This window comes from Hyperolius riggenbachi, chromosome 7 (genome assembly GCF_040937935.1).
Source record: "Hyperolius riggenbachi isolate aHypRig1 chromosome 7, aHypRig1.pri, whole genome shotgun sequence".
Lineage (NCBI taxonomy): Eukaryota > Metazoa > Chordata > Amphibia > Anura > Hyperoliidae > Hyperolius > Hyperolius riggenbachi.
The window spans coordinates 227,806,504-227,822,781 of NC_090652.1; the positions used below are offsets into that span (position 1 = coordinate 227,806,504).

The 16,278-nt window shown below is 44.7% G+C and overlaps 1 protein-coding gene across 1 annotated transcript in view; it reads left to right on the top strand.

Moving 5' to 3' along the window:
* The first annotated feature begins 4,190 nt into the window (after nucleotides 1-4,190).
* The window catches only part of RAMP1 (receptor activity modifying protein 1), a 146,333-nt gene continuing 134,245 nt past the window's right edge, over nucleotides 4,191-16,278 (top strand). Inside the window, exon 1 of the mRNA XM_068245369.1 lies at nucleotides 4,191-5,630. Within this exon, the coding sequence (XP_068101470.1) occupies nucleotides 5,579-5,630 (52 nt within the window). The 5' untranslated portion in view covers nucleotides 4,191-5,578. The remainder of the gene's footprint in view (nucleotides 5,631-16,278) is intronic.

Sequence of the window (16,278 nt, forward strand, 5' to 3'; positions counted from 1 at the left end):
TTATACACTCCTGTACACAGGGGTCGAGTCGGGCGTGAACGCAGGTGGAAGACATCCACCTGCTTTTTTCAGAGGGTGGACGTCGTCCACCCTAGCATGTGTGGAGGGAGAGAGCACAGTGAAGAGGGAGTGAAGGGCACAGCGGTGGGGAAGTGGGGACGTCATCCCCCGTTTCCCTCACCTTGGGGCTCCCCTTCCTCACCCTCCCCTCCAGAACTAAAATTTGTGGCGGCTGGCAGTGGGCGGGACTTACCTCTTCCTCGTTCCAAGTGCCAGGTAAGTTCTGCGTGCCGCTGTTCTGGTCTAGACCAGACCAGACTAGTGGCAGTGGAGTGCTCCCTCTCGCGCCGATACGAGGAAGAGGTAAGTCCCGCCCGCTGCCAGCCGCCCGCACATTTTAGTTCTGGAGAGGAGAGTGAGGAAGGGGAGCTTTGCCCACAGCTCCCCTTTACTGTACTGCTCCCCTCCTGCTGGGGGGACACCTGGCTACCTATTCTGGGGACATATACCCCTGACTACATATACTGGGGACATATACCTCTGGCTACATATACTGGGGACTACTATACCCCTGACTACATATACTGGACACCTATACCCCTGACTACATATACTGGGCACATATACCCCTGGCTACATATACTGGGCACCTATACCTCTGGCTACATATACTGGGGACTACTATATCCCTGACTACATATACTGGGCACATATACCCCTGGCTGCATATACTGGACACCTATACCTCTGGCTACATATACTTGGGACTACTATACCCCTGACTACATATACTGGGTACATATACCCCTGGCTACATATACTGGGGACATATACCTCTGGCTACATATACTGGGGACTACTATACCCCTGACTACATATACTGGGCACATATACCCCTGGCTACATATACTGGACATCTATACCTCTGGCTACATATACTGGGGAATACTATACCCCTGACTACATACACTGGCACCTATACCCCTGGCTACATATACTGGGCACCTATACCCCTGGCTACATATACTGGACACCTATATATACCTCTGGCTACATATACTGGGGACTACTATACCCCTGACTGCATATAATGCGCACCTATACCCCTGGCTACATATACTGGGCACCTATACCTCTGGCTACATATACTGGAGACTACTATACTCATGGCTACTTATACTGGGGACACCTATAGACCTGGCTACCTATGCTGGGGGTACCTATTTTAGGGGAACTGCTGTCAGATTATCTGCATTTTTGTGGAACCGCTGTTAACAGATTAAATGTATTTTGGGAAACAGCTGCCAGTTATGTGTATGTTAGGGGAACGGCTGCTGCCAGATTACGGGTTATTTGGGGAACTGCTACCAGATTGTGTATGTTTGGGGCACCACTGCTGCCAGATTATATGTATTTTGGGGAACTGCTGCCATATTTTGTATGTTTGGGGGACCACTGCTGCCAGATTACGTGTATTTTGGGGAACTGCTGCCATATTGTGTATGTTTGGGGGACCACTGCTGCCAGATTACATGTATTTGGGGTGTTACGTGTATTTTGGGTGCTCCGTTGCCAGGTTTCGCGTATTTTGGGGAACTGCTTCCAGCTTATGTGTATGTTGGGGGTAGTGTTGGGCGAACACCTGGATGTTCGGGTTCGGGACGAACAGGCCGAACATGGGCCAGATGTTCGGCATGTTCGGCCCGAACGCCGAACTCAATGGAAGTCAATGGGACCCCCGAACATGCCCATTTTGGGGGCCCTATGGGGTCGCAGGCATAAGGGGGGAGCATGCCCCGATCGCAGGGGGGTCGGAAATTCCCCCCACCCCCTCCGCTGGCGCTCCCCCCTCTGCCCGCTTCCCCATAAAAAAAGTTTGAGGCAAGTTAAATAGTACTTGGTGGCTGGCCTGGCACTGGCAGTGGAGTGAGGAGGAGGAGGAGTCCGAGTAGCAGAGTGACGCGTTGAGGCCGGGCAGCGGGCGGTTCAGCGGTAGTACCCTTGTGGTACTTCCGCCCTTTCTCTGACCTCACGTCCTCTACGTGATGACGCATACGAGGGTACGCGTGACGCGTACCCTCGTATGCAGAGGACGTGAGGTCAGAGAAAGGGCGGAAGTACCACAAGGGTACTACCGCTAAACCGCCCGCTGCCTGGCCTCAACGCGTCACTCTGCTACTCGGACTCCTCCTCCTCCTCACTCCACTGCCAGTGCCAGCCACCAAGTACTATTTAACTTGCCTTAAACTTTTGTATGGGGAAGCGGGCAGAGGGGGGAGCGCTAGCGGAGGGGGTGGGGGGAATTTCCGACCCCCCCCCGCGATCGGGGCATGCTCCCCCCTTATGCCTGCGACCCCATAGGGGGGCCGTATTGCGGCATGTTCGGGCAAACAGGGCCCTGTTCGGCGGCCATTCAGTAGTTCGGGACGAACTCGAACTTAAAAGGCCGAACACCATCAGGTGTTCGGCCGAACTCGAACATCACCCGAACAGGGTGATGTTCTGCAGAACCCGAACAGTGGCGAACACTGTTCGCCCAACACTAGTTGGGGGAACTGCTTATGCAACATTGTCTATTTTGGGGGAACCACTGCCATATTATCTGTATTTTGGAGGAACGTCTACCAGATTACATGTCTTTTTGGTGAATTGCTGTCAGATTACATCTATTTTTGGGGGATACACTACGGCAGAGCTCAAACTTCCCCAGCAGACCTTTTACATCACTGCTAAGGTCATGTATATTTGGCCCCACCCATGACATGACCACGCCCACATTATGCTTGACCATGCCCATTTTTGGGGCATGCAGCGCAGGCGTTTTTGGGGTGAGTCCACTCACCTCTTTTCCCAGGACTAGACCCCTGCCTGTACATATTGCATGATCATTGCTCCTGCATATTTGTCAGTGTGTGAGCCCCTCTGAGGGACAGTTAAGACAAGTGACAAGACAATGTACTTTGTACTGCACTGCGGAAGATGTCGGCGCTATATGAATACTAAGTAATAATAGTGTGATCCGTGTTTCTGTGTATTATTATTGTATATACAGTATTGTGTGATCCGTGCTCTTGCATATTTGCGGTTAAGTTGGTGCACCGTGTGTTTCTGATTGTACAATTGTATAAATATTGTTGTGTGTGTATATGAATAAATTGCACTCTTGTACTGTAAATAAACACGTTTATCGACTTTCAGTTATTTTGTACAGTCCTCCATATTTCCTTGCAAGTGATCTTCTGTTCCCGTCTTGTCACTTTGGTGATCTGCATGCGCATATGGTCACAGATGCCTGCATTACTCTTCTCACATATTGCATGCTAGCGAGGTGGTGCAGGTTGTCATAATCAAAATAATAAAACACTCGCTTCTTAACAGGCACGAGTAATGGTAAAGTTACCATTTGCTGCCTGTGTACTGCATTTTTACCTCTATTAAATATGCCCCTATGTGTGGTGCCAGAGATGGATTAAGATGTGATGGGGCCCTTGGCAATGTGGTAGATTTGGGGCCCCTGTGTGGTCCGTTTGGTAAGCTGAAGTGGAGAGAGGTCAGAGAAGGTGGCTGGTGGGCTCCTTGACACCCACTAGACCCAAGGCACCTGCCAAGGTTGCCTGGTGAATGATCCTGCTCTGTGTGGTGCTGTCAGCTTTGATGCACCCCACATACTGTTAAATGTACAGAGACATATGAAAGTCCATAGACTTGCAAAGGTGACCACACATAGGGCTGCATCGTTACTAATTATGCACACGTCGCTCATGATGCTTTACCCTCCCTGGTGATAATCTACGCTTGAGCTAGCCGCCGGGAGCTCTATGCAGAGTATAACGCGCAGTGGGCATTTTTACGTACCTCCCGGGGGATCCAGACGTCGGTAGGTGTTCTCCTTCCTGTCCTCAAAATACAACATTTGTTACTACAGTGTCAAATGTAACATGATGAATAAAATGTGTAGCAAATTGCAAAACATGAAATGAGTAATAAATCCCAAGACACAAAAGGGTGTGCAAGCCCTCCCCTTACAATCTAAAGGAGCAGGTAGGGGAGACAAGCTCCAAAACTATGCAGCTCCAAAAGCCTCCCTCCTCCTGCAGTCCTCACCTTCCTGGCGGAGAGTAGGGGAGCTGCTAGAAGTCCCTGTTTTAGCTGAATTCTGCCATCAGCTCAGCAGGGAGCTGTAAGCAGCCAGTAGGGAGAAAGAGCAGGAGATAGGAGCAGATCAAGCACTCACTCCCCTTGGAAGTATATTGCCTTCCTCAGCTCTTGCCTAGCCAGGACCTGGTGTCCCTCTCTGCTGTTTATACAAGTGCTGACACAAACAAGCTGTTCAGTATAGGGAAGTAATGCTTGTATTTGTGAAAGTGCAGCAGCAGCCTGGTAGGTGTGTATGCAGTGCGATAAGCAGAGGGCAGGGACATGTGGCACCATTGCTTTGCAGTGACAGCTGGAAGTGACAGGTCCTGCTGCAGCTCTGCAGTAATTCAATCTCTAGCTATGGCAGCCGGTGGAAGGAATATACAACTGAAGGCAGGCAAGTAACTCCACAAACTGATTATGGAACTCCGTCTCACAGCGGCGTTCCCTGCCATGACTCAGACACACATCCATCCCAGCGCTGCCTTTATCTGACATCCGATCTGCAATCAGTACTGCAATCACTGACAGCCCAACGTATACCAATAGCAAAGGCATTCTTGGAATTGCAGGGATAGATCTTTGCACTGTGTTCCTACAGATCCTATTTTTATCCGATCCGGAACTAAACTTAGATGCTGCCAACAGAAAATAAGCTAAAGAGAGGACACAGGAGGAGACCTCAACTTTACAGAGGAGACAGAAGGAGGCAGGATCCTCCCATGTGTGCTGCTAGTGGGGGACGTAGAAGACTACGTACCTAGAGATACAAAGCCAGAGGAGAACCTCAACCTACAAAGGGGGAAGTCACTATCCCACCCACCTATAGCGTTAGGAAAGACCATCCACCTACGCACAGTGAAGGATTGTCCTTTCCACCTACACACAAACGTTAAAAGACCTTCAGCTGAATGAGGGGCTTCCATTCTGCACAACAGGACCAGAGAAACGGACATCAAAGGGGATCAAGAAGAAGAGTCGAGGAGAACTTCACAGCTCATCCTTCAACTTCAGACAGACGTCAAGTGGGAAGCAGGAAAGCACTGAAACTGGAGATCTCCTACTAATCTTGTTCTGCCCGGTCCTTATTTACTTTTAGGATTGCAGAAACTTCAGTTCTGCTTTTCAGGGACAGTAGAGGGGGAGTGGTGTTCAAGGTGACTGTCCCTCTTTAGATTGGTTATTCTGGTAGATCACCGACATGATTTTAGTGTACATAATGCCGTCTGGAGGAGATATCTCTCAGCATCTTTGGTCAGAGAGTGCCTGTATCCTCACCAGCGCTTGAGGGACCTTCTCCATCTTCACCTGGATGTACCTGCTGGTCCTCTGGAAATAACTACACTCAGTTGTGGTACTGTGAAATTGCAGAGACATCTCCTGCATTCCCATGGCTCCTTCATTATATATTTATATAGTGTTCTGAGCTCACTGACCAGCAATGGACCTGAAATTCCTTTTCACCTCCAGGCATCTCCTCTGGATCCTGATAGGTAAGAACATTTCTCAGTACTGATCATTGCATGTATGGTTTACTATTGCTTGTCCGCCAAGCAGCCCTAGAAAGACTGTACTGTATGTTCCCAGAGACTAGTTTATAGGTGTAGGATAAACAAGTTCTGCTAAAGTTTAGAGTAATTGGTTGTAATTATTGCTGTGACCTGTACATCACCACCTCCCAGATATGTACTACATAGCATCTGACAATATGAATGTGACACATCACACAAGTATCTACAGTAACCTTGCCTGACTTCCAGGGTTCGTGGTGTTCAGAACCTGGCTGATGCTAATGATTATTATTTATAATTATATTATAATTATATTTTAGAAAGGCTGGTCTGCCAGTACCATGAGGATGTGAAAATGTTTTACTTCTTCTCTTGGGTATCTTCCTGGCCACAGTTTTCATTATTTCCTGCTGGGCTGGATGTAGCTGAACTGATACCACAGATATAAATAATTTCCTCCTAAAGGCATCACAAGTGTGATGTAGAGATCAGTGCTTCTCAGCAATATCACAGCATGTATCCCTTTGTAAAAGACTGCTTGCCAATTTCCCCCCGTTTTTGGGTTACCCAAGTACCCTCTCACTGCAGTATATTTGTTAGAAGGACCACAAAATTCTGTTTAATGTTTTTCAAACAATCTTTGAGGCATTTAAGTAACAACTTTATTAAGGTTTGTTTATATTTGATTGCTTTATAAATCCATAATAATAATAATAATAATAATAATAATTGATCGACTATAATGAGATCAAGTGCCCCTTTAGGTATATAAATCATGTTTAGAGAATTTAGGATGGAGATAAGTGTCCTAATGGAGAGGTGACTTTTTATACTCATAGCTACTTGCACCCACTGTGGTAGTGTTTGCTATAGTTTTCAGTTAAACTTGCTGCAGCAGTCAACTTCTTTTACAGTGCATGGAAGCAAGCTGCAAGGAAAGCGTTTTGTAGCATTTTTAGGCCCCATTCACACTTAGAAGTGCAAAATGGCGGCGATTTTTGCCGGCGTTTTGTGGGAGTGATTTTTCTGCGATTTCACGTGGAAAAATTACTGGACATTGCAGCGATTTCTCCGCAATCGCGTTTAGTGCTTCTATACCACCGAAACGCGATGGCCGGGAAATCACCTGAAAATGGTGCAGGCTACGCGTTTGCTTTTTGCGTAAAAAACGGCCCATAGGGTTTTATTACACTAGCGCTTTCAAAAGGGCTAGTGTTTGAGCGTTTTGTCGAAATCGCTGGCAAAACGCTCAAGTGTGAATGGGGCCTTAGCAATGTTTTTTAGGGAGATGTCTGGTGAAGTTGAAGCGTTTTTGATTTTAATGCTAGCGATTTGTACAGTGATTGGGAGATTTCCCTTTTTTCCCTTTCCCCCTGTGGATTTAGGTAGTGAAGTTGCTGCAAAATTGTTTTGTGCAGTAACTGAGGGTAGGAGCACACTCAGCAGAATCGCTAGCGTTGCGGAAAATGAATACAGTTTTGCCCAAAATGAATGTCTATGGGCTGCATAAAAAAATGCATATATCTGTTACAATGTTTGTTTTTCAAAACGCACCACTTGCTACACATTTCTCAAAAACGCTTGTAAAACACACATAATCTACTTTAATGGGGACGCAGAGGACTGCGATTTTACATGCGTTTTTGATGCCTTATTTATGAAAAAAATATAATACTGTATTGTAATCCTTTTAAAAAAGGGAAACTACTGAAAAAATGCAAAGAGCAAATGCAACAATAATGCATGAGAAATGCAAAATGCAGAAAACGCATGGTTTTCTGCACTGCCTAGTGTGCTCCTAGCCTGAAAAGCGATTTAGCAGCGAACCCATACTTGGTATTGAAGCGCAAATGCTCCAAAATTGCTGCAGGCACTGCGATTTAGAGAAATCGCTCCTGTGGAATCACCCCAGTTGCCTTTCATTAGCCGAGCGCTTTTGGGATCGCCGGCAATTCCAAAGCGCAGTTGAAACAGCTCTTGTGTGTGCCAGCCAAGGGGCATTTATAGACATACTGTACCCTGTGGAAGTAAGCAATTTTGTATACACTTGTATTCAGGGTTGTAAGTTGGAGTCGGAGGATTTTTTTATTTTTTTTTACCAACTCCACAACCCTGCTTGTATGACAATTTTTTATGTGATGACTGTAAAATGTAACATGCCTAAGGAGGAGCCTTGTGATGTCTTGTGATCATCTCCCATCTTTGCCCAAGTTGGTAGGCTTCCATGACACCTGGAATTCTGCTTGTGCAAATAGTTATACAAAAGATGCCACCTGCTTTTTTTGTTCTTAGGTGAGGAGCTTGTTTGCTTTGAGCTGGTAGACACACAGTAGGACCATGTGGAGATCTGTAGAGGAACCAGCTACACAATTCATGACTGTAGCTAATAATTCTGGCTCTTCAGATCTTTTTATTGAATTACAGATTTATTTTTTTAAATGATACCAAATTATTATTATTATTATTACACATCTGATATTGGACCGTCACAGTTCCTGCAGCAGTGTACAGAGAACATCCGCAATGCACATCATTAATAGCCTCTCGGGGAGACTTGCCATCTAGAGTTCTACTATAGTCTGAAACCAATTTTGGGGCTTGCCATTTACCTTCCAAGTAGGTTTTGATACATGAAGGAGTTGATTTACTAAAGTTGGAGAACACTAGTAAACAGATGGTACAGCAAACATGGACTGGATTCATTTTAAACATGTTTGCTATTGGAGGGCAATAATTTGCAACCCTTGCCTGAGCTATATGAGACTATACCAAGAGTTGCTAAGAGGTTTAAGCTTTGGAATTTATGATATTCTAGGTTCGGTTAGGCACCCACAGCAAGAGTCTTTAATAAATCCAAGAGAGGCAGGATGTACGGTAGACAAATAAACTTCTCAATCTTCTAACTTCCATCTTGCAAAAAAAAAAAAATGTTTCTGATATGATGCAGGTAAGTGTGGCTCACTTTGGCCATGTAACAACAGACAAGTCTTTCAAAAAATCAAATCCAGGTTTGTTGGATCACGTATGTTAGCGTTCTCTAATCTGCGTGAATCAACCTTCATGCTTCTATTTAGATCTGTGGCATGTAGTGGGGGTGAGGGTATCACGGCATGGATTCCAAGCATAGTGGAAAGCTGGGACCTGCAAAGTGACCAGGACCCTAAGGGCTGGTTCAGATGGGCAGCTGGTGCCATCAGTCCTCATGGGGCCTGCATTGAGATGAATTGCAGCGTTCATCTCAGTGTGTGTACTATCGAATGCTGGCAAAATCTTGTGGTTGATCAAAATTCCTGAGTCACTACATGTAGTGTTCCGAGGCGGCTGCATTTTGTGGCTCTGTGTCACCTATGGGGCTTGAAATGTGATGCGACAATGGGAACCAATGCCAAACCCTTTTCTTCTCAGTTATAAAAAAGCCTTTAGCATTGGCTAAATGCGCCACCGCAGAAGCACATCTTAACCAGCCCTAAAACCTTCTGAACATGGGAAATTGGCTTAATCAGTTGCAGACTTGTAGAGACAGCAGCTAACCCAACTGCTGAGTGAGAAGATCCCTGCACAGTGCATGAGGAACAGACAGAGCCTGAAGTGTATCTTCCCTGATAATCAAATGATGAAAGGCTGTTTAATGGAAAGAACTGACCCCTGCATATGTTTGATGACCCGTGATCACTTGGATAGCTGCCATCCCGGAGATCTTCCGTGTTATCAAGAGATTGCTCCATTTATGGCCAAGTTACGGAGTGTAGATTTATTTTATTTAAGCAATTAAAATAAGCTGCAGCTCTGTTTGAATGTTGCTGTTTGAAATGCTGGCACTTGCTGATGTACACCAGCTGGAGGGCCCAGATCCTATAGAGTGCTCTGAGACATACGCCTTTATAGACACGCTGTTACAGCTATAATATATGAATGAGTATGTATAGTACTACTGCCTATTGGATAAACATTTCAACACAACCATGTGTCCTGTCCATATCTTGCGTTACATTAATGGAGCAGCAGTGACTAATTAGAAAATAGTAATAAAGACCAATAATTAAAAAATAGTAGCAGTCCACTAATTTAAAGGACACCTGCAATGAGAGGGATATAAAGGCGCATACATGTAAAAAGGGTGGCGGGACATTTGGGCGCAGAGTGAAGCCGAAAAACTGCTCACCCTGCTGTGGCAAATTTCCTGGCGGTGTTAATTACTATCCCCCTCCAAGGCGGCGTACAGTGGGGGTAAGATGCAATTCGGCTTTCAGCTATTGCTGGTGGCCCCATTGCGCTATTTTTAATTCACATTACGGTCTATGGTGGCGCCCAAATGTCCTCGGCCGAGCGTTGCCATTTTTGACCTGATTTGTATGGAGGCTGCCATATTTATTTCCTTTTAAACAATGCACATTGTCTGGCTGTCCTGCGTATCCCCTGCCTGTAAGGCTCAGTTCCCACTTGTGATGGGTTCATTTGGAGCGGAGTGGGCAGTTCAGTCTCTGCTACAGTTTCTCTCCAAGTTCTTGTCTGGAGCAGATGCAGACTTTGCATTACATGTACTGCAACACAACAAACAAATCGGTTTTAAAATTCAAGTGGAAGCAGACCTATTTTTTACATAGGATTTGTTTTCTGCATTTCACTCTGCTGCAGAAAATGAGTGGGTATGTTTCCCCTTGCAAGTGGGAACAGAGCCTAACATGCTTAGCCATAGCCCCCGAACAAGCATACAGATCAGATGGTTGACTGAAGTTTGACTCGTTGCTGCATGCTTGTTTTAGTTGTGTTATTCAGACACCACTGATCTATGGGCAGTCCAGTGGCGTAATCACTATCACTATCGCCGCACAGCGCTGGTGCTGGTTTGAACCCCAGCCAGGGAACTATCTTTACGGCGTTTGTATGTTCTCCATGTGTTAGGGTTGGTTTCCTCTAGGCACTCTGGTTACCTCCCACATCCCAAAAACATTCAGATAAGTTAATTGACTCTCCCCTAAATTGGCCCTAGAATATGATACATACACTACAAGTAACTGTACATACATAGACATATGCAGAAGATGTCAGCGCTATTTACATACTAAATAATAATAATAATATAAAAAGACCAGCAGGACACCAGGAAACTGGTATTGTTTAAAAGCCTCCATATGGACTAAAAACACTGTTTTTGCTGAGTCTGTCAGCATCCAGATTAATTCTCCACCATGTATTGAATTCATCTTGGTCATGGCTGTTGACATAATTATGTGCAGAGTCCATCAGACAGGTCCAGAGATCTGAGTCTCAGCTGCTTTCTGCAGCAGGGTTGTTGGATGTTCAGGGCGACTGCAGAGGTGCTGATATAACCATGGTGTTTATCTGGGGAAGGCAGCAGGAATATACAAAGTAAAACCGCTCTGTGTTGTTTAAGTCTGCTGTACAGCGCTGTCAGCTTGCCTCACACGCAGTAGTACTGCTGTTATTATAATAGACAGGGATGGATGGGTCTTACACCTGTAGGACAGAATATTTTCCGGTCCGCCACGTGATTGCAAAGTATACTGTGCTTATGAGTTCCTTCTGACCCAATTCCCTATTTTACCACCGTTCACTGAAAGCTTTATCCCTGTTTGTATGAGTGAATAAAGGCTTGAAATGGAACGTGTAGTTATTTAAAAAAAAACCTTTTGCTTGGTCTATTTATTTAGTTTATTGATATGTAATGATATAAAATATGTATTAGTCAGAAAAATATGAAATATTACAAGTAAATGTGTCTTGACCAGAAGTTGGCAACAACCCTACTTTCTAGTGTGCCAGAAGAGGATCTGCAAAGCTCCTATGATTACTAAGACCGGTGAGTTTTTTTCTTCAAACGGACACAGGATAGCAAACTGTTTAAAGCAAACCTGAACTGAAAATTAAAACTCAAAATAAACATACACACGTCATACTTACCTCCCATGTAGTCTACTCATCAATCTCTTTCTCCTCTCCTGCGTCCTGTTTGTCCACTGTGATCAATGGAATTTTCAGTCCTCCATTTTGAAAATGGCAATGCCTCCTTAACAGCTTCCAGGTTAACACACTGTTAAACTTTAATATCGCCCACTTGAGCCATAAGGAAACATGGACATTACCTTTCACATCAGTTGTCCTTTCAGTTATAACTGCCAGCAACTGATATATAACTGGCAGCAACTGATATATTTCAGTTCTGACAAAATCTTTTTAGAACTAGAAGGAATCATTGGTAGAAGAAAATGGTGAACTTCCGAGGGGAACTGAGGGTGAGGTAAGTATGTAATATTAACCTCTTGAGGACCGCAGTGCTAAACCTCCCTAGTGACCGGCCATTTTTAGTAAAATAGGCCACTGCAGTTTTAAGGCCAAGCTGCAGGGCCGCCAACACAGCACACAAGTGATCCCCCCCCCTCCCTTTTTCTCCCCACCAACAGAGCTCTCTGTTGGTGGGGTCTGATCGCTCCCATGTTTATTTTTTTTATACAAATATTTTTATAATTGTTTTTTTAACAAAAAACACTGTTGCTTTAAATATTTTCCCTCCCTCCCCACAGCCGGCCAATCATGGCAATCGGCTGTCATAGGCTTCTGCCTATGAGGGCCGATCACTCTCCAGTGTCCCAGGGGGTCACACGACTGTCGCCAGTAGAGCCCTGCTGCCGATCGCAGCGCTGTACATGTAAATAGACGGCGTTCACGCCGTCTAACAGTCTCCCGAGCAGCTATTGCAGCTCGGAGACTGAGGGTGGGGTGGAGCTCCACCCCCCAAGCAAGAGATGCACGAGCAGCTTGCGCGCGATCTCCTGCATTAGCTGGCCCCAGGACTTTATGCCGATCGCCGTTAGGCAGTCCTGGGGCTGCCACCGTGGCCACGCCCATCAGCGTGACGCGGTCGGCAGGAGGTTAATTTGCAGGTGTTTGTTTTAAATAATTTCACTTGGTTCAGGTTCACTTAAAATAAATAAAGTTACTGGTTTTAGTACTCATCTGAGCCTTGTGGACTCTCTTCTTGCACATGTTCCTGTGGGTTTGGCCAACCTGGTAAGGACTGGTGAGGTCTTCAGGTGGTTTAAGCATTTGGATCCTTCTCTCTCCCTAGCGTGCCATAGGAGGTGGCCTCTCTCCAGCAAGCCAATGCTGTTCTGCTGAGTTATGTTGTATGTAGCTTTCTACTGCAAGAACAAATTGGGGGATAAGGGGGAGTGAGATGCTACCCATCATGTGAGGAGCAGCTGATGTGTTGACCACAGACAGTCCAACAAAGTCAATCCCCATGAAGGGTCAGCTTTGGGAAGGCTCAGGTAGCTTAGGAGCACCTACACTCATCAAACTGTTAATCGCGATTGTCGTGGAAGTCAATCATTGCATGCTGTAGGTGCCAGAGTATTTTACTGAAAAAAAACTTTAGCTGTAAATCTTGAGTATTTTTACTAGCAAAACTCGTTGCACAGTCCGACCAGCAGCTTTTGAAATGTTATACGTTTTTATTTTTTTATTTATTGGAAATGAAAAAAAACCTTCTATTTACTTTTTGTAATAAATAAAAAGTACCTACATGTTTATTAAAAACACAATTAATTCCCATATTCAAGAATATAACTTCTGCAGTATGTTTGGGGAAGTTGGCGACTAATGCTGCAGATTTCCAGTGTTATGAAGTATCTTACTGCTGCTTCACTTCAGAGCCAGACATTATTACTATTATTATAATTAATTTATAAAGCTCTAACATATTCTGTAGCACTGTACAGTAAATATTTTAAAGGATACCTGTAGCCACCTAAACAGAAAAAAAAGTTACATACTCACTAAGAAGATTCACTGAAGCCTTTAGGTCTCCTTGGAAGGTTTCAGAAGTCCTCGGTTCTCCAGGTACTCCCGAAAACAAGCAGCTCCGCACTGCGCATTTACCATCACAATACACAACCGCTCTTCCTCGGGAGTACTTCTGAAGCCTTCCAAGGTGACCTGAAGACGCAGCCGGTGGGAAATTTAAATGGGGGACAGCAGAGGAACAAGGAGATTGAGAGAGGAGTGGGAAGGCTCTATAGGATTCAGAACATTCCTTCTTCTTCTTTTTTTGTAGGTGGCTACAGGTATCCTTTAAATGTACCTGTACCGGCGTGACATGAGGCCATATTCACTAAATATTGTGAAGGTTGCTGTGCGCAGGGAGTGCATGGCATATTACCGTCATTTTTGAGTGAACCTAACTTGCCTAATCTCCATGCTCCCATCCAGTGACTGACTAAGCATTACCTTGTACTCATACTGTGCTGTGTGATCTGGTTTTCTTGAATGTCACCCCTAAATATTGTATGTAACCTAAACTAATGTCTAGCACTGCGTAATATGTTGGCGCTTTATTAATACAACAAATAAATAAGAAAATACATTTTCACCGAGTACGTAGCATGCATTGCACAACCCACGTTTATCTAGGTAGTGCAGGTGTTGCTAGAGTTATGTGTGCTACTCAAGCAGCATAACATGTGTTAAGCTAGTAAATCTCCTATTGCCTAGGAAATGTGCATTGCGCTAAATGTGCAACTGCGTAGTTGGCATAACTGTACAATTGCTGTGTGATATCAACATGGTGACTTAACCAAGATCTAAAATAATAATTAAAGTAAGTGTGTGTGTGCGTGTGTGCGTGTGTGCGTGTGTGTGCGTGTGTGTGTGTGTGTGTGTGTGTGTGTGTGCGTGTGTGTGCATGTGTGTGCGTGCGTGCGCTCTATATTGTGTATACATGGCATGTGGATGTGTGTATACATCAGTGCCAAGATGCAATCAGAGGGAGGGCAATGCCCATTTGATCTTACAATTACAAAAAGTCATAATAGAAGTCATCAGCAGATAGTTTATATTTTCCTTTGTAAAATAACAGTTTGGCTATACGTATTATTGGTATGTTAGCCCACATTACTTCTCAGTTATTTGCTCATCTAAGCAGTCTTGCAAAATGACAGAGTATTTAGGACAAGACGTAGCACGGATGTCTTCAGTAGCACTTTGAGCTGTAAGTTTCTGTTCCTGACTTCCTAGTTTGTTCTTTGAGGTGAAGAAGGGGAAGTTATGAGCACAATTATGTTCCAACAAGTTGAGATCACGGCAGAGAAAATATTTGTGTACCTTTTGCCTGTTCTTTTCAGCTATATACTTTATTTAGGTCTTCTTAGCTATTTTTTTCATTTAGAAACTGAACTGTAATTTGTTAATAAACCAAGAAAATACATATAAATAGCCCTCTGGAAGCTAGTATTGTCTGGTTATGTAAATATGTCTGCATAGTGGCATTATGTTAATACGGACAGTACCCTAATTACAAACAACTCTAGTTACAATGTTTCAGACATACAAACAATACTGTTTTTGTCATGACAGAGTTTTGTTGTTAAATGTTTAAATATTGTATAAACTGATGTAAGTAGTTAAAAAATATGTAAAAGCACACTTAGAACAGCTACACAACATTATATCTACTATATGATTAAATGAAAAGTTGTCCAAATGTAAAACATCCACATTTCACTATGTATGGGCAGAACGGTGGCACAGTGGCTTGCACCATCACCTTGCAGTGATGGGTCCCTAATTTCGTATCCCGGATAAGGCACTATCTGCACAGAGTTTGTATGTTCTTCCTGTGTCTGTGTGGGTTTCCTCACACATCCCAAAAAATATACCAATAAGTTAATTGGCTTCCCCCTAAATAGGCCCTATGATGCATACACTACATGATATAGACACAGAGGCGTAGCTAGGGTTTTCAGCGCCCGGGGACAAAGACTATTAATGCGCCCCCTAAGGTGAAGGGTCATGACCAAATGTGGGCGTGGTTATGGGTGCTCCACATTTGGTCGCGCCCCTTCAAATGTACATGGAGGTTAGCAGGCTTACGCTCACCCACCCTCCCTCAGTATGTACCTTCCAGCATGTTCCAAGACAAATTCAGCAATCATGAGCCCCCTCCCATCAAGACAAATTCCGCAATCATGAGCAAACATGAGGCCCCCAACATGACCAACTCAGCAATCATGAGGCCCCCAACAAGACAAATTTAGCAATCCTGAGGCCCCCAACAAGACAAATTCAGCAATCATGAGGCCCCTAACAAGACAAATTCAGCAATCATGAGGCCCCTAACAAGACAAATTCAGCGATCTTGAGGCCCCCAACAAATCATGAGGCCCCCAACAAGACAAATTCAGTAACCATGAGGCCCCCAACAAGACAAATTCAGCAGTGATGAGGCACATAAATAGACAGCATTTCACATAAATAGGCAGAATGCCCCCTTAATATGGTAGACACCTCTCACCTGGCAGCAGTTCCCCAAAATACACTCAATCTGACAGCAGTGCTTCCCCAAAAATAGGTAGCCCCAGGTCTATAGGTGTCCCCAGAATAGGTGGCCAGCAGTATAGATGTCCCCAGAACAGGTAGCCAGGGGTAGAGATGTCCACAGAACAGGTAGCCAGGGGTATATGTGCCCAGTATATGTAGGCAGGGGTATGTGTCCCCTGTATATGTAGCCAGAGGTATATGTGCCCAGTATATGTAGCCAGGGGTATATGTGCCCAGTATATATAGTCAGGGGTATATGTGCCCAGTATATATAGCCAGGGGTATATGTGCCCCG